We start from the raw sequence: 19,362 nt of genomic DNA, 5'->3' as shown, positions 1-19,362 counted from the left end.
GGCTGAGCTGCAGGGGGCGCTCAGGGAGCACGCAGCACAGGATCCAACTCTGGAGCAGGTGCACAGGAGGCTGGGGCAGGGTTTTCTCTCAGGAAATGAGTGTTCCTTATTTCAAAGCAATAATGACCTAACATTTAAATAAGAATTTAGCAAGTACTGATGTGCCTTTAAATATTTTATTGTATATGCAGCCTATACCTAACCCAATAATTTAATGCACACCTGATTTAACAGGAGAAATGTCTAGGTCTTTCAATTGTATTTATAGTCAGGAATTGAGGGGTGGTTTTATTAATTAAATGGGTGTTAATATCCGGAGACACACTCATCCCAGAAGTTGTTTGTGCAGAGGGCAAGGCTCAGGAAAGTTCACCTTGACAGTGACCCGTATGAACAGGGAATCACATTGAGGACCACGTGCTGTGAGATTCTGGGTTTCTGTGATAGGAGTTCTGTCTTCATGGACTTCTGGGCATGTCAGAGAACAAATATCATTCACCAATGATCATGGCATGGAGCTCTGTATCCCGCTGTGGCGTGGTCCACGTGTCACCTATCTTCTTCCCCAGGATGGGCTGGCTTGAGCTATGAAATACCTGCCTCATGAATACGCAAATGCACTGGTGTCTACCGAAGTAAATACAGATCTGTCCTTGCCCAGAGAGCATCACACAACAACCACATCCCTCCCCTACAGACGCCCCCAGAGCACAGCACCTCACCATGGACTGGACCTGGAGGCTCCTCCTCTTGGTGGCAGCAGCTACAGGTAAGAGAATCCTCAGTTCCAGGGCTGATGAGGGGACTGGGTCCAGTGAAGTGGTGTCTCATTCACTCCTCTGTCCTCTCCACAGGCGCCCACTCCGAGGTCCAGCTGGTACAGTCTGGGGCTGAGGTGAAGAAGCCTGGGGCCACCGTGAAAATCTCCTGCAAGGCTTCTGGATACACCTTCACCGACTACTACCTGCACTGGGTGCGACAGGCCCCTGGAAAAGGGCTTGAGTGGATGGGAGGTGTTGATCCTGAAGATGGTGAAGCAGACTACGCACAGAAGTTCCAGGGCAGAGTCACCATCACCGCGGACACGTCTACAGACACAGCCTACATGGAGCTGAGCAGCCTGAGATCTGAGGACACGGCCGTGTATTACTGTGCGAGAGGCACAGTGTGAAAACCACATCCTGAGAGTGTCAGAAACGCTGAGGGAGGAGGCAGCTGTGCTGGGACTGAGAAGTTGATGGCATTTGTGAGGTTTAAACATGTTCAGAAAATGGGTTAAGTAATTGAGTAAAACAAGCAATGGAAAGATGTATACACTGTCATTATATAGGAAATAGTATTTTCAACTGTCACCCTATAAGTAACACTCACAGAGTGGGAAAGGCAGCCATCAATCAAGCCGATGCAAACATTCCCATGGAGGCTTTATGGGGACATACATTTTAAAACCGGATGGGTAAACCATTAGGAACAGGATTGCTTGATCACATGGTAAGACTAAATATAATTTCCAAGAAGTGGCCGAAATTTCTTCCAAAATATCTTTGCCCCTCCTTTTACATTGAACTTATTTTGAAGGAGTTGTAGGATCACAGCAAATTTGAGTAGGAAAAACAGAGTTCTCGTGTACTCCTGCCCCCACGTCGTGCTCGGGCTTCTCTGCTATCAACACCCTGCACCAGAGTCACAAATCAGTCACAGCGATGAACCTCCACACACACATTGGTGGTTTCCTTTTGTGGTGTTCCCTGGTGTGAGAAGCCTCAACTATCTTGAAGCACCCCAGGTTCAGGTGGGTCACTGGGAACGATGCCAGGTCGAGAGAAAGTGGGTGGGGCTGTTCCTCCTTGCACTCTTTCCTCAAGGATCCATAAAATGTACATCGACTTGGTGCCCCCCTTTCTCCTGGTTTTATGTGTCCCTTCCCCAAGGGTAAGGTTTCTGGGTATTTACAGCAGGGGTTCCCAGTCCCCACGCTGTTGACCCATTAAGGTGTGTACTGTGTTAGGAACCGGGCCACACAGCTGGAGATGAGTGTGGGTGGGCGAACATTGCTGCCCGAGCTCCGCTTTCTGTCGGATCAGCTGTGCATTAGATTCTCCTACGAGCCAAATTCTTGATATATGTGTGTATATATATGGATGTATATACTTTAAGTTCTAGGGTACATGGGCATAACGTACAGGTCTGTTACACAGGTATGCATGTGCTATGTTGGTTTGCTGCACCCATCGAATTCTATTATGAACTGTGCATGAGAGGGATCTAGGCTGAGCGCTCCCTATGAGAATCTAATGCCTGATGATTGCAGGTGGAACAGGTTTATCCCAAAACCACCGGCCGCCCTCATCCATGGAAAAATTCTCTTCCACCAAAGTGTTCCCTGGTGCCAAAAAGGTTGGGGACACTGGTGTAGAGGCAGGTCTGTGCCTCGGAAAACCAGCAGCTTCTGGTGAATCCCATAATTAATGTCCTTTAATGAGAAGTGGAGACTTGGGTCACGAGGGCCTTCGTGAATAAAGCCCTACAGTTGGATTCAAATCATTATAAGCTCTTGGCGGGTGTTTCTGGATCAAAGTCCTTTGTGCAGAAAATGCAGAAACATCTGTAGGATCCAGGCAGGAAAAAGCTTCCTTCACAAAGTGGTTGGGCACCTGGAAGGAGCTCTCAGGGTCGGGCACTGTATCCTTTGCTGGCTGCACTTTAGCCAGAGGCCTGAGTCTCACTGGTCTTGCAGCGGGAGAGCCTCACGGGGGTCACAGGTTACAAAAACGCCTGCCATCCTCCAGCTGAGCAAGCCCATCGCGCGCTTGTCAGTGTCAACCCCGTGAGGGGCGCACTCGGGAAGGTGACAAGATGCTCACAAACCTCCCCCCATTAATTATCCACCACCACACACTCAACTGCAGCCTATGCTCCAGAAAGGGACAGGGGCCTGCAGGGATAAACAGAACGGAAGTATTTCCTTACCTGGGAAAGACACTGCCAAATACCACATGTTTCAGGAAGGTTAACTCATAACTGTTCAGGAAGTGACTGAAGGACAGTGGCGGGTGAGGTCACGGGACAGCCTCAGGGCTGCACACGAGGAGGGTTCCCTCCCCACGCAGGCTTTTCCTCCAAGAGCTGCACCAGGAACTCAGAGGATCAGGAAGGATTCTGAGAACATTCTTCTGTGGTGCTGCCTAGAGGAGGAAAATAAATTATAAAAAATAAATCAATTCCAAACAAAGTATGACATTTCTTATTACAAATTATTTCTGAAAGCCCTGAGAATCCTGACAGAAGCCACCATTCTCTGTGAACAAACATTTAAGCCCTCCTTCCATGGACGTCGACGAGGTTGGATCGGTTCTTTGATGGTAACAGAACTATCGTCAAGAGACTCTGCACAACCACAACCTTGCGCAAAGGCAACCACAACCTTAAGAGTTACTTCTCCAAGTTTATCTGCCCAGCAACTGCTTGTTCAGCCTCACACCGATGTCACCCTTGTTACTGATTCTTCTGGCCCAGGATAATTATCTCCAAACGGCTTGTGTAACCCTCCACATTTTTTCTTCATTCTTCATCTTCCATTACCAACCTGAAGGCACCCATACATATTTCCATTGTAATACAGTCCTAGAATAAGTATTATTCTATTTTAGGGTCTCTCTCTGTCCGTTATTTAGGGTTGACACACTACAGATGAACACACCACTTTTCTGTGAGAATAAAGGTTGAAAATTTTTGGAGATGTCTAGGAATATCCAGTGTCCATAAGATCGTCCATCAGTAAGTGCAGGTTGGAAGTTCCAGAAAGAGGTGAAGCTGCTGAATCACCACGAAATTTCACTTTCTCCAGTTCTGCTCCGATGGAATCAGACCCACCCATTTTTATCAATGACAGTCTACATAACCTAGACTCAGCTGATGACAGCTTTTATTTTTGTTTTATTTTATGTATTTATTTATTTATTTTGAGACAGAGTCTCACACTGTCGCCCAGGCTGGAGTGCAGTGGCACGACCTCAGCTCACTGCCACTTCTGCCTCCTGGTTTCAAGCACTTCTCCTACCTTAGCCTCCTGAGTAGCTGGCATTGCAGGCATGTGCTACCACTCCCAGCTAATTTGTATTTTTAGTAGAGGTGAGGTTTCTCCACGATGATCAGGTTGGTCTCCAACCACTGACCTCAGGTGATCCACCTGCCTGGGCCTCCCGAAGTGCTAGGATTACAGTTGTGAAACACCATGATGGGCCGATGATGGTTTTAATAACATCTATTAAGTACATTCACCAGTACCACCTATATTAGTGTTGGATTGAATAACTACAAAATCTACCCTAACAATGTATACCGTAAAACTTACGATCACCCATAGAAAAGAACATTTAACATGAGATCTATGTTCCTAGTTTTTTCAAGGTGAAATACTGACAACTTTACATTTAGATAACTATGATTTTGCTAATGAGTTGTAGAAGATGCATGTATATTTGGGATATTACCACTTTCTCAGATATGTGGCTACCATTATAGTCTCCCATTCTGTAGGTTGGAATTTTTTCCATGCTGTGCAGAATGTTTTTGTTTTGATGGAGTTCCACTTGTTCAGTTCTGCTTTTGTTGTCTGTGCCTATAATGTGAAATATAGGAAATCGTTAAGAATATTATTTTTAGGTGGGGAAATTTTTACAATTTCAGGCTATACATTTAACTATTTTGCCCATTTGGAGTTCATTTTTGTGTTTATTCTAACCTAAAATTGTTAATTCTTTGCATGTGTAAGTCCAGTTTTTCCAACACCCTCTCAGGGAGAGACTTTGATTTATTGATCGTATATTGTTGGTTCTCGTGCTGAAAATCAGTTTGCCATCGATACATCAGGTTATTTCTGAGTTCTCACTGTATATTTATTTATTGCTCTACTTTTGTAATTGCTTTTTAAATCTGGAAGTAAAATGCCTTCAAGTTTATTCTTATCGTGTTACAGATATTATAGCAAAATATTTTAACCTTTCACTATTAAGTATGATAATATGTATGACTTTTCATAATGACTTTTATTATGTACAGGTTATATTCTTCTGATCCTACATTTTAGAGTTTTTATTATAAAATCTTGTATTTTTAAATGTTATTTCTGTGTCTGGTGAGAAGTTAATGGCATTTTTTTCTTTATTCTCTTATGTTAGCACACCAAATTTATTGATTTGAGGATATTGAATTACCCGTGCATCTCAAAAATAAATTTGAGTTTGTCATGATGTATGATCCTTTCAAAATCTTGTAGAGCTTACTTGACGATTATTTGGGAGTAGTTTGTTTGTATATATTAAGAATATTTGTCTGAGGTTGAATTTTCTTCTTTTGCCTTTGTCTATTACTGGTAATATAGTAATTGTAGCCTTTTAGAAAGAGTTTAGAAGGTTGGCACCTCATGAATTTTTGAAAAAGTTAGAGAACGGTTGGCATGACTTTTTTAAATGCTGAGAGTCATTTTTTCTCTAACATATAACCTATCATGAAGAGTATCTGTTGCGTGCATGGGAAGCTGCGTATTACGCTGCACTTGGTTGGAATGTCTATTAGGTCAGTTTGTCCAACAGTGGTGTCTAAGTCCAGTGGCTTCCTAAGAATTTTTTTGTGGACATTATATACATGATCGAGGATGAGGTATTGAAGTCTCCTCTCTTTTATTGTTTTCTATTTATCCCTTCATATTTCTTAAAGTTTGTTAATACAGTTATATTTCTATTTTTACAAATACATAAAATAGAAACAAAAGAATATGTGCTTAGTAATTTTAATGGGAAAATCACATAATAAGAAATTATATTTTCCCAAATGCTGCCATCACCGCTAAACCCCTCCAGGAGTCTCGTATCTGCTCTGGACTCTCTTCAGGATTCCCACCTCAGCATTTGCTACAAAGGAGGAGCCATGAAAATAGGGCCCTCCCTCTCCTGATGAAAACCATCCCAGCCCTGACCCTACAGCTCTGGGAGAAGAGCCCCAGTCCAGAATTACCCGTAGTTTTGATTTGATGATCAGCTCTGAACACACATGGCTCACCACAGAGTTAGAGCTGAGCTGGGTTTTTCCTGTTGCGATTTTAAAAGGCAAATAATGGAGAACTAGAGATATTGAGTGTGAGTGGATATGAGTGAAAAAAAACATTGATTATGTGTGGCAGTTTCTGACCAAAATGTCTCTATATTTGTAGGTGTCTAGTGTGAGGTGAGCTGGTGGAGTCTGAGGGAGAGGCAAGAGGCAGAAAAATGTGTGGGAGGCTGGGTGAGGCTGTAGACACTGCCAGTCCACTATGTCAATCTCACAACGAGTGCTGGAGAAGGGTGGGAGTCTGATGGAGCTTCCTAACAACGCAGTGGTCCAAGGTAAGTCCATCTAGGCCATTCATTCTTCCTGTTGCATAGTTGCCCATCAGGAATCTGCTGTGTGCTCAGTCATTGTTTGGGAGGAGCTCCAGGTGTCTCTTTGTCAAAAACTGGGTGATGATGTCAGAGAGCTGTGCTGGGTGCCTGGTCCAGGTGCTCCCTGATGTTGGAGGTATGGGAGGTCTGTTCTCAGAGTGGAAACACCGTTTATGGAAATGTACATAAGAAAACTTGGTCATACTTGGTTCTCTTAGATGACCGGAGAAGCAAGCAGGCAGCCTGCAAACAATTGTGATTTCCTACTTTACCCCAAGTTCATGGTTTCTTTTAAACTTTGGTTTCTGTCCAAGTACGGAGATATTGATTAGAGTGAGTTTGGTTCTTTCCACCCGCTAATCCTCGCTTCCCCCGGATAAAGAGCACATTGTCCTTACTCTGAGTCTGAGGGAGGAGAGGGTCCTGTACAACTAAGGGCCTGCAGAGATTCCCATGTGAAGTTTGCAGAGTCAGATGTTTCCTCACGTAAGTAGACCTCCACTGCCAGTGATTGCTGCTCAGGTCTAATGTTGGATTCAGTATTAGGACATCCTTTAGGCTGTCACATGTCAACTTTATTCTGAAAATCACTGTTACGTTAGATAGAGCTAATAACACAATGCCCGTTATCCTGACAGCAGTTTCTCTTCCTTATTTGGTTGAAAGTTTGAAGAAAAAAATGTGACCATATATTTGTCTAATTCTATCCTCAGAATCTACTATTTTCTCTAGTGGACCAAGACATTAAAAAAAAAAAGAACTCTTCATTCTCATCAAAATATGTATATTTGTGAATTTCAACGTGTTGTTCAGAACCTGTGCATGCCAACAACTGTGTTTCTCAGTGCACTCTTGGCCTGATGAAGCCCTCACAGACCCTCTCCCTCACCTGTTCCATCTCTGCATTCTCCATCACAACCAGTGCTTCCTGCTGGAGCTGGATCCATCAGCCCCCCAGGGAAGGGACTGGAGCGAATCAGGTGCCCAGGTCATGAGGGAGTGCACAATCCAACCTGCTCCTCAAAGTCCAGTCACCATCTCCAGATCCACATCCAAAAAACGCTTCTTCCTACAGCTGAGCTCCCTGAGCAAAGAGTACACAAGCAAGAATTTTTATGCCAAAGTCACAGCGAGGGAAAGACATCATGAGCCCAGACAAACCTCCCTGCAGGGAAGCTCGGGAACAGCAGGAGGCGCTCAGGACACCAGGGGGCGCTCAGGACACATCAAGGCAGGTGCAATGGGGGGACAAGGTGCTGGAGATGGGGTTTGGCATCACCATCATATTTCACCACTGGTCACCCAATTTATTCTCATGTATGTGATTCTTTGTGTTATTAGAAAGTGGAATTTATATGAACATATAACCATATGTAGGTGCATCGAGACGTCCTCTCCATCTTATGTGGACCTTTTCCTTGAAGACGCTGAGTCCCTGTATTTATTTGAGCACCTCACAAATTATGGTCAATTATGTAGGATCTGTTTCTCTTCTTTCTCACTTCTTCCCCCGTTTTCTCTCACTCACAAGCTCTCACACACACAAAGTTCTACAACTTCAATTACCCGATGTATTGAAGACAATTTATTATAGTGCAGCTTTTCTGGTTTAGCTGATGTTCATATTGCTGTAAGAATAGGAATGTTGTGTTTCTCAGCTGTGTATTTCTCTAAGATAGCAACAACTTAAAAAAAAATACCCAGGTACTGAAAGCAATCCAAATATCAATCAGCAGCTTAATCATAAACAAACTGTGGTAAATTCATTCACTGGAAAAACACCCACTGTTACAATCAGGTACCGCTGGATATGCTCAACAGCAAGGGTGAATTCACAAGTACGTATGATGAGTCAAATAAGACAAATGAATACAAGTACATACATACAAGTCCTCTTTTATAAATTCTATAAAATTAATACTAATCTAAAGTTACATAAAGCAAACCAGTAGTAGACTCTGGGCATGGGGTGAGAAGGGAAGGTGTAGGAACCAGAAATTACAGGAAAACAAGAGGAAATTTTGAGGGTAGTTGAGTTTTTCCTGTGTTGAGAAAGGTAATGGTTATGTCACTATTTGTCATTGTACACCTTATGGGAGGTCTATTATTTGCTAATTTCACCTCATTAAAATATTCCAAATTTAAACACACATAATTTGGTAGAAAATAAGTTAGAAATGAATAAAATATATGAGAAATAAAAAAAGAAAATCACAGAACATTGGCATAAGGACTTCACTCATCAAATTGAAGAAATTTTAAATTTCTCAACACATAATTAAAGGTTTAATTAAATATATATAAGAAATCAAAGACTCCTGGATATAAACATGAATAAACCCTAAGCCGACCTATATCTTTAGGGAAACACTAGAATACAACAAAATATTGTCATGATTTCATTATATAATGGGTGTTAATCAAACCACACCAGGCATGTCCAGCTGTGTGTGTCTGGAGTTGGTTCAGGGAACAGGTGTGTCCTGTGGTTAGGAGCCGTGACACCAAGCTCACAGCATTTGTTCTATTTGACACCATAAAAAGTCCAAGGGATCTCAACTGAAATGTAGTGTGGATGTCACATCTGTGGGTGCCGCACACTCCCCCACAAGAATATGGAAAGGTTAATTACCTCTGGAGGTGTCTGCGGAGAGTAGTGCTGGTCTCTCAGGAATGTCCAAAATGGCACAATAGAGCAAGAAAGGAGACTAGCTCAGGGTTCCTATAGGGGCTTTGTGGTGGAGGCAAAGTGAGGGTTCTGTCTCACAGAAATGAGTTTCTGGGATTTGAACCTCCAAATGGCATCAAATGAGGGAGTTCCTGTGATTGCTAACTAGATTCACCTCATGTCAGAAAGAAAGGAGATGATGGAGGAATGAGCCTTTAGTTATCAGCAGTCAGACATCAAAACAATAGTCTGATGACTTATTCTATGTAGCTACTATAAAAACATGAATAAAAGTATATCAATGTCCAATATGGGTAGACAAAAACCAAGTCTATGCAAAACAAGAAGAATAAGCAAGTCATAATGAAAAGGAGGAAAATGAGGAGAAAGAGGTGAAAGGCACGGGGCAGGGGATTATGCAAGAGTCCTGTTTCAGTGTCTTGTGTGGAGGCTTTTCACTATCTAAAATCATCCGCTTATTCTGAGTGTCTTAGGTGAGCTGTCTGCTCCAAAACATCACAAGTGCCAGAGGATTCCTGAAGATATTCAGTTTAATACCTTCTATTTGAGATGCCTTACAATTGTGTAAAATTCTTAGTTATTATTGTTATAATTAGAGATAGGCTCTCACTGTGTCACACAGGTTGGAGTGCAGTAGGTCAACTATAGCTCACTGTAACCTTGAACTTCTGGCTCACACCATCCTTCTTTATAAGCCTCCTGAGTAGCAAGGACTAGAGGAGTGCACCATAACACCCAGCTGATTTGTTTAAAAAAATTATTTCATAGAAATGGGGTCTTCAATATTGCCCGGCTGGTCTCGACTCCTAGTTTTATGTGATTCCCCTGGTTTTGCTGCTCAAAGTGGTAGAATTATAGACATGAGCCACCACATTCCATCTGAACTGATTCTTTAGTTGCAAAATATCAACCCAAGAATTGACTGCCTTAATTTTTTCTGCAGCGTTTTGGTTAATACTACCTGATAAAATTTATTCTGATTTGTTTCAACAGCAGAATTTTTCCTGATTTTTTTCCAACATATGTAATTTCATGGTTGAAGATCACAAAATACTGTTAGAAGACATAAAAAGGCAACCTTAAACTTTTGGTGATTGGAGTGAGTATAATACAAAAATTACTTTCAATATTATGTAACACATGCATGCAATAGGATGAAGGGGAGCAATGAGGGTAAAATTTCTAAATGTTTGTATCTTCCATCTCCCGAGTTATAGGGTAGTAACTGTTGTGTCCTGAGGGAGGGACCCTGATGCCATATGCTAGTGGGATAACTCTTGGCCAAGAGAGTTTCCATATTTTATTAAAGTTGTTATGTTTTTTCAATTTAGTGATGCCATTTTTTCAACATATTAAGAATATTGTGAGTGGGATTGATCCTGTATGATATGAACAATGGCAATGCCGTCTACGTTTAGATAATACTACGCACCAGGTTAAGATTGAAAATTTGTAGAAATGATGCGCCATAACATTATTCTAGTTTCCATACTAGTTTTTTTTCTCTTTGCTTGCATTCCATTTCAAATTTATATGTGAGGTCTCTAGAATGTAAGAATTTATTTAAAAGTGTCTTTTCTTGTGGTCCATTCTGATGGGGCTTCCAGAAGATTTAACAACCTCCTCTGCCTGCAGCACAGTTTAAAATTCTGTACTACTGTTGGACATCTGTATTTAATCCTGGTCTTTAGTTAACTGACAATCTCTAACAAGTGCAATAACTTCTGCCTTCTGGGCTGATTTTCCATCAGATAGAGGAATTTATCCTAAATGAAAGTTTGTACTAATAATATAAATTATTAGTTAATAACCACCACTTCTATTATCAAGGTGTTATTCGTCAAGAAATAATGTTAAATCAAGGCTCTCAGTGGGACTATTACCTAATGGATATGCAAAATATTTTACTAATCTAGATAAAATAGATGTGAACACTCTTTTAGTATCCAGCCATGACTCCTGTCTACCACATTATTAACCACACAGTAACTTTGACTTCACTTGGGACTTGTTCTAATTTTCAAATTTGTTACGTATTAATCTTAATGTCTCTAGCCTATTTTAGCAGAGAGTGAAGAAAGACAAGCTAGGCTGACAAACTGCGTAGGCTGACAAATTTCTTGTTACTCTCTATAAGAACTTGCTTCTCTCTGAACTTCACACTTGTGTGTTTTGAAACATTAATTATTGAAAGCATTAAAGAAAATTTGCAAAGTTCCATCTTCTATGTTTATGTTATTGTTGATGCAGTTGTAAAAAATAAGAATATATTCCCTTTCTATGTGCATTTCCAAGCTTAGTAGCAGATTTTTAGTAAGACCCAGAATAATAAAACATTCAAATATTGTTCAGCTGCTTGATAGAAAAACAAATTGTGGTACATTTGTTTGCTAGAATGTTACCCAAAATTTGTAATAAATAAATGTCTGCTATATCCAACTACAAGGTAAAATATCGAATAATATATGTTAAGTAAAATAAGCCAAGCAAATAAGAATATATACTGCGTTATATCATTTCTATAAATTCTAATAAACTAAATGACTTGGCAGCAATGTATAGATCAGGATTTGCCAGTGTAGAAGAACAAAAAGAAATGCTGAGAATTCTCTTGTCCACCTTAATAACAATGATGGTTACATCATATTTATCAATTGTGCAATTTAAATACGTGAAAGTTTATTATCTGTAAACTAAAACTTACAAAATTTATTACAAGCAAACAAATGGAAATTTAGACAACAAAGGCGTGATAGAAAGACAGAAAAATGTATATTAAATTTCAGAAATACTTAAGAACTTATCTGCCTTAACCCTAGTTCTCACCATATTTTAGATGAATGCTAGAATACAGCAAAATCACACATGTTCTCACTACAGAAAGTGGGTTCCACAACCACACGAGGCACCCGCAGCTGTGTCCTGGAGTTGGTTCAGGGGGTAATCGTGGCCAGTGATGAGGAGCACAGCCTCAGATACCTGGGCTTACTCATCCCAGACAGGAGCTCTTAGACACATACTTTGCCCTTTTTCCATGTGTGGTTTACTTCATGGAGAAACCATTGACTCCGACAAAACATAATTTACACAAATGTGTAAAAATAAAATAGGGTTATCAGTTCAAAGAGTTTATCACAGCATAATTTTATAATAAGACAGCATATTTTCCAAGTACCACCATTGTCACCAAATTCCTGCAAGGCACAGTCATATTATCCGGGTACTGCCTTCTCCTCAGGCGTCCCACCCCAGAGCTTGCTATATAGTAGGAGACATGCAAATACCGTCCTCTCTCTGCTGATGAAAACCAGCCCAGCCCTGACTCTGCACCTCTGGGAGAAGAGACCCCGCCTGGGATTCCCAGGAGTTTCCACTTGGTGATCAGCACTGAACACAAACCACCAGCCATGGAGTTTGGGCTGAGCTGGGTTTTCCTTGTTGCTATTTTGAAAGGTGATTCATGGAGAAGTAGAAAAATTGAGTGTGAGGAGACATGAGTGAGGCTAACTGTGGATATGAGTGGCAGTTTCTGACCAGGGTGGTGTCTTTTTGTTTGCAGGTGTCCAGTGTGAGGTGCAGCTGGTGGAGTCCGGGGGAGGCTTGGTCCAGCCTGGCGGGTCCCTGAGACTCTCCTGTGCAGCCTCTGGATTCACCTTCAGTGACTACTACATGTACTGGGTCCGCCAGGCTCCAGGGAAGGGGCCGGAGTGGGTAGGTTTCATTAGAAGCAAAGCTTACGGTGGGACAGCAGAATACGCCGCGTCTGTGAAAGGCAGATTCACCATCTCAAGAGATGATTCCAAAAGCATCGCCTATCTGCAGATGAGCAGCCTGAGAGCCGAGGACACGGCCGTGTATTACTGTACTAGAGACACAGTGAGGGGAGGTCAGTGTGAGCCCAGACACAAACCTCCCTGCAGGGGCGCGCGGGGCCACCAGGGGGCGCCCGGGACACAAACCTCCCTGCAGGGGTCCCCGTGACCACCAGGGGGCGCCCGGACACTGAGCTGGGGCTGTCTCCGGGGCAGGAGCCGGTGCTGCTAAGGCCTGGCTTTCTGTCATGGTCTGCGGCTGCCTCATTGTCAAATTTCCCCAGGGAACGTCTCCAGATTTACAATCTGTACTAACATGTGATGTCTGTAAATGCAATACTTTTTTTGTCCTTTTTGTTTCTTTTTTTCTGTAACAGGAAGACACATCCTCACCTCCACAGAAGCCAGGGTGTCACTTTGGGGGCAGAAATAATCCTTTCGTGCTCAACAGGACAAGAGTCCTGAGGAATCCCAGGGAAATCTGGAGAGTTTTTTCCAGTTAGACCAGGGCAGAGACCTCCATGGGAATCTCTGATTAGAACGGGCTTTGAGTTCTGATAGGAGCCAAGAGAGAGGCTCGCCCAGGGTCGGGGTCCTTAAAACCTGTTGGTTTTCACAGCTATCCCCCCTCGTCTTGTAAAACTGTGCCCGTCTGACTCAGACATATTCAGTTGACTCTCTTTCTGCTAATCCATTTTCCTTCTCTGTAGACTTGATTCTCACAGTTCCGTTTCTTCTTCGCTGCCTTAAAAACAGACTATGTGTTTTCTGTAGTCAAAATCCCAGGCCTCGGGTCTGCAGAACCTGGGTAGGCTGAGGGGACTTTCTCACTCACTATTGCCTGGACACTTCTGTTGTCTTCTGTGCATGGAGGCATTTGGGAAATGAAGTGGACATTAGTCATGAAGGGAATAATACTAGTTTTCTCCAATGTGATACTGATGTAGAGCTGAACTTGTGCTTCTCACACTGTCACAGAGTTTGGACTCTCACCCGTGACTTTGAGGAGAGCTGAGGATGTGAACTCCGGGTAACAATAATTGTAGGGTCTGGCTAGGCAGCCTCAGGTCTTGCTGGCCCTCAGGAAAGACAGGCTGGAATTCCTGGGAAGACCTGCATCTGCCATCCACCACGGAGCCCCGTCGTCTTCTGTTATGCTCTGATTGAATCAGCCCCACCTCGAATATCTGAACACTCTTCATGACTGAGGAAAACATAATGGCAGACTCTCCTAACACCTGTGTTATGCCACAGGAGCAACACCTAAGCTCGTGTGTGATTCAGTAGATGAGACTGTGGTCTAGTCAAGATGACAGGTAAAATTGATAGTTGTCATTATGATATTTTATTTTTTATTTGGCAATATAATCGTGCTCATAAATACTTTTGCTACTTTTTGTGTGTGTCAGAGGCTTTGGAACTGGAACAACTGCATCTTGAATAGGGGCTAGGGAAAATAAGACTGAGACCGGCCGGGCTGGATTCCTAGTAAGTTAAGGCAGTAAGTTAGTCACAGGGTAAGATAGGAGGTCTGCACAAGATACAGGTCATAAAAACCTTGCTGATAAATCTTATAGTAAAGAAGCTGGCCGAAGCCCTCCAAAACCAAGACAGTGGCTGAAGTGACCTCAGTTTGTCCTCAGTGTTCATTATGCTCTAATTATAATGCATTAACATGCTAAAAGACACACCCTCCAATACCAAGACAGTTTACAAATGTCCAGGCAACATCAGGAAGTTTCCTGTGTGGTCTAAGAAGGACGAGGTGGGCGGCGGGGGTGTGGGGAGGCACACTCAGCTTCAGGAATTGCCTGGGGGACTCATGAATAATCCATCCATTGTTTAACATATAATGAAGAAATAACCGTAATATTGACAATCGGCAGCCCACACTGCTGCTCTGCCTCTGGAGTAGCCAGTCTCATTATTTTACTTGTGTAATAAACTTGTTTTACTCTGTGGATTTTCCCCGAATTGGGACCCCTTTCTCCTAACATTTGTGCAATTATTCCTGTTCTAAGCAGAAAGCTCCAAGATGGAATGACGTTTCCCTGCATTGTTATGAGAAGTACGTTCACCCCCTTGAGTGAAAATGCACCGGGGGTGGAATGAGACTGGGAAGCTGATGGCATATGATGGAAGCACATCCCTGAGTGAAGGAGACAGTGAGGGAGGATTGGGTGGAAGGTTCCTATATTTTTGTGCTATGCAAGGAAGCTGCAAAAGATAACTGAGTCTCGTGTACGTCAGGGCCACCTCTCAGGGATCCCTATGACTCCAACAGAGGGCTCTCCTTAGGAATCACTGTGGAGTCAGTCCTTTCATTAGAGTAGACCACAGGACATGGGCCTCAGCACACGCCATGCCACAGATGTCAGAAAGCAGCTGCTGGGAAGCTGATCCACCTGCATTTTGCTGCCTGTCTGTGGCGGGAGGGAGGGTCACCATTCTCAGGGTCAACACACCGTTTGTGAATTTTTATAGAGAACATCTGCTTTTACTGTATTTTATTGAAAAATATATGAAAAAATGTGCACCTGCACACAATTGTAATTTTCACATTTACTTCTGTTGCATTATTTCTTAATTCTGCATGACATCTTGTCACAGAGTTGAGTTTTTCACAGGGATTGTTCAAAGGATTGGGATCATGCATTTTCCACATTCACTGGTTTTTCTCCATGAGCAGAGACCTTGAGTAGAGTACATCTGGCCCTCTTCCACACTATCTCTTGTGTCCCTACGGAAAAAGCAGAGATTTGTCTGACTGTAGAATCTGGGGTAGGGGTCTGCACACCTCTGAGCCTACAGAGAAGCCCAGTGAAGTTTTATGGAGTCAGAGGGCTATGCCATGTGGGCGAACTCTAGCTTCCCCACTCTCAGAGATTGCTGGCCAGCTGTAATCGAGAGTTTAACAATTAGAGCACTTGGAAGCCCATTTCATCACAGCTCCATTATGTCACTTATCACCATTAGACTGCAGGTAATAACTCAATCTTGATTTTTCTGACCCCATTTTCTCATCTTATTGATTTGTAACTTTGGTTATACAAAATGTTATCGTTTAGTTTCTGATTCAAACCTCAGGTTTGTATGAACTCATCAGGAATAATACAAAATGTGTCCAGTTTTTGGGAAATGTAAATGAATTTCCATACTGTTTATGGGTGTGTTTGTGTGTGCGCGTGTGTGTGTGTGTATGTCAGTCACTTACACCCCGATGAACACGATTTCTTAATTATATAGTCGAAATACAATAATGTTTGTGGAAAATCACCTTCAGTAAGGTCCATGAAGCTGACCCTGTCACATTGCTTTAAGGAAGCTCAGTGCACAGGTGAAGTCTCACAGGAGACATCCAAGGTTCAGCCCCCAGGACTGTCTGAGCTCCTGACCTGGAATGAGATGTAGGACTGGGCATCTCAGAAGCAGATCCCCAAGCCCTCCTTTATCTGGGCTGCATGGACAGCAGAGGACCTGCAGGAGAAGCTCAGAACTCAGTCAAGACAGATCACCATTTAGGAGCAGGTGCAGCAAGGAACCAGCCAGAGAACCTTTGACTATAATTGAGGGTTGTCTTCTTTGACTTGACAGCATCCAACCCTAAGGAGACCACCCACTATATCATCTATAGCTTTGTTGTTACAAAGAAAACCACAAGTGAATATAACTCTGCAGTTAACTCCTTGAACCTGCATTGATGAGTGTCCACGGCCTTGTGAGCGCAGAGACCACATCCAGTGCAGGTGCAGACCAAGGCTGCACCAGTCAGTCAGCTGCTCCCTCAAGAGTCTTCCAGTTACCTGTCCAAAGCGTCTGCTCATTCATGGGCTGAGAAAAGGGAAGTCATGCCTGCAGCCTACTCTCTCCACAGAGCTGACAGGGCACAGGGACAACATCGATTATTCTTGGAACTTGCCTGTAGGAATGCAGCTGTGTGCAGACACATTGATAAGCACACACTTCTTTATATAATTATTTGTAAATGTTTTTTTATTTATTCTCTCCAAATTTTTTTAAAAAATTCATTACTTTTCCCCTAATCAAAGAGGATTTTGATCAGAATTCTTGTGGGGAGCCCCCTGCTCTCCCAGATGCCCACCGTCATTTCTCTTGAAGGGAAGAAGAACAACAGCTCTCTTGATTTCTACTCTCATCCTCTAGGACTGAAACCAGAAGGTTGCATGTCCCCTGCATGAGCATCCAAGAAGATCCTGTCTGTGGAAGCAGGAGTGTCACAGCCTTGACTGAAAGCTATGGTCCTGAAATGAGACAGTGTTCCCCATGGAGAGCACATGTGGACGTCCACACCAGAGGGCTCACTGCGCCTCACCACAGATGCACTCCCCTACTGAGTCCTGAGACCTGAGTGCACCCCATAGAGTAGGGCTCAGATGAGGGATGCAAATCTCCACCAGCTCCACCCTCCTCTGGGTTGAAAAGCTGAGCACCGGGACTGGCTCAGTGACTCCTGTGCCCCACCATGGACACGCTTTGCTCCACGCTCCTGCTACTGACCGTCCCGTCCTGTGAGTGCTGTGGTCAGGGACGACTTCAGAAGGGAAACATCTGCTCTTTTCTTTGTGGGCTTCATCTTCTTATGCTTTCTCCACAGGGGTCTTGTCCCAGGTCACCTTGAAGGAGTCTGGTCCTGCGCTGGTGAAACCCACACAGACCCTCACGCTGACCTGCACCTTCTCTGGGTTCTCACTCACCACTAGTGGTATGGGTGTGGGCTGGATCCGTCAGCCCCCAGGGAAGGCCCTGGAGTGGCTTGCACACATTTATTGGGATGATGATAAGCGCTACAGCCCATCGCTGAAGAGCAGGCTCACCATCTCCAAGGACACCTCCAAGAACCAGGTGGTTCTAACAATGACCAACATGGACCCTGTGGACACAGCCACATATTACTGTGCACGGAGACCACAGAGACACAGCCCAGGGCGCCTCCTGTACAGGAACCCAGGCTGCTTCTCAGGGGTGCTCCCTCCCCATTAATGCAGAACAGGAAAGAGTGGCTGAGATGCCTTTTCCTGCCAGGGCCTGGGTTTCTTTTTTCTTTTTTTTTTTTTTTTGAGACAGAGTCTCACTGTGTCGCCCAGGCTGGAGTGCAGTGGCGGGATCTCGGCTCACTGCAAGCTCCGCCTCCCGGGTTCACGCCATTCTCCTGCCTCAGCCTCCCAAGTAGCTGGGACTACAGGCGCCTGCCACCACGCCCAGCTAATCTTTTGTAGTTTTAGTAGAGATGGGGTTTCACCATGTTAGCCAGGATAGCGGGCCTGGGCTTCTTATCCCCACCTGACTCAGACCCTTGTCTTCCTCCCTCTTCTTTACTAATGAATGGCATGTCCCCTGCTAGTGGTTCATGCAAGCAGAAGCTGTAACCTGTCTGACAAAAATTCAGCATGAAAGGTTCCTGTTACCCCACAAAAAGGACAGAGGAGACTTAACCTAAAGAATTTTTTTCATAACCACAGAGTGAATAGGCAATTTGCAGAATGACAGAAAAATTTTGCACACTTTGCCTGTGACAGAGAACTAATGTGAAGCATTTGCAAGGAACTCAAACAAATCTACAACAACAACAGCAACAAGAACCAAATAACCCCACTAAAATGAGCAAAGGACATGAGTAGACGTTTTCAAAAGAACACATAGAAATGATAATAAATATATAAACAAGGCTCAGCATCACTGACCATCAGGGAAATGCAAATTAAAACCACAATAAGATATCATCTTCCACCAGCTGCAATGACTATTATTAAAAACTCAAAAATATCAGATGTTGGTGAGGATGGGAAATAAAGGCAACTCTCAGACACTGTTGATGAGGGTGTGGACGAGGACAACCTCTATGGAGAACGGTGTGGAGATTTCCCAGAAAACTAGGAATAGACCTGCCGTTTGGTCCAACAATCCCAATGCTGGGCAACTACCCAAAGGAAAATAAACTGTTATTTCAAAAAGATACCCACACTTCTATGCTTACCATAAAACTATTCTCAATAGCACATGTGTCAAACAGAGTGTCCGCCAACAGATGATTTTATAAAAGAATACAGCATGTATGCACAATTCAATACTAGCTAGCCACAATAAGGAATGAAACTGTGTCTTTTGCAGCAAGATGCATAAAACTAGGGGACAATATAATTAGTGAACTACCTAACAAACAGAATGTCACATGTCACAGGTTATTACTTACAAGTGGGAGGTAAACAGTGTGTACACAGGACATGTAGAGAGAAATTATGGACATTGGAGACTTAGAAGGATGGGAAGGCACAAGGTGGGAGCATGATGAGACATGACATAATGGGCACAATATACAATAAGTAAGAGTTGCCCAATGATCTTAAAATTAAAATGTAAAATAAGATCAACAAATGAAATTGATATTAGGTGACTTCAATAAATTTAAAAACTTTTTCTACTC

The 19,362-nt window shown here is 43.2% G+C and overlaps 1 long non-coding RNA gene and 1 gene segment (V, D, J or C); one reads left to right on the top strand and one right to left on the bottom strand.

Moving 5' to 3' along the window:
- Positions 1 to 675: 675 nt before the first annotated feature.
- The window catches only part of LOC112628818, a 1,133,279-nt gene continuing 1,114,592 nt past the window's right edge, over positions 676 to 19,362 (top strand). The window contains 2 exon segments of the C gene segment in view: positions 676 to 769; positions 855 to 1,160. Of these exon segments, the coding sequence occupies positions 724 to 769; positions 855 to 1,160 (352 nt within the window).
- LOC112628848 lies at positions 5,095 to 17,847 on the bottom strand. The gene is made up of 4 exons (XR_003120487.1): positions 17,534 to 17,847; positions 17,412 to 17,447; positions 12,129 to 12,134; positions 5,095 to 5,106 (listed from the first exon to the last, which is right to left on the bottom strand). It is a non-coding gene; the product is annotated as an uncharacterized LOC112628848 (long non-coding RNA).

This window comes from Theropithecus gelada, chromosome 7b, assembly GCF_003255815.1.
Source record: "Theropithecus gelada isolate Dixy chromosome 7b, Tgel_1.0, whole genome shotgun sequence".
Classification (NCBI taxonomy): Eukaryota; Metazoa; Chordata; class Mammalia; order Primates; family Cercopithecidae; genus Theropithecus; species Theropithecus gelada.
This window is presented reverse-complemented; position numbering and strand designations above follow the sequence as displayed.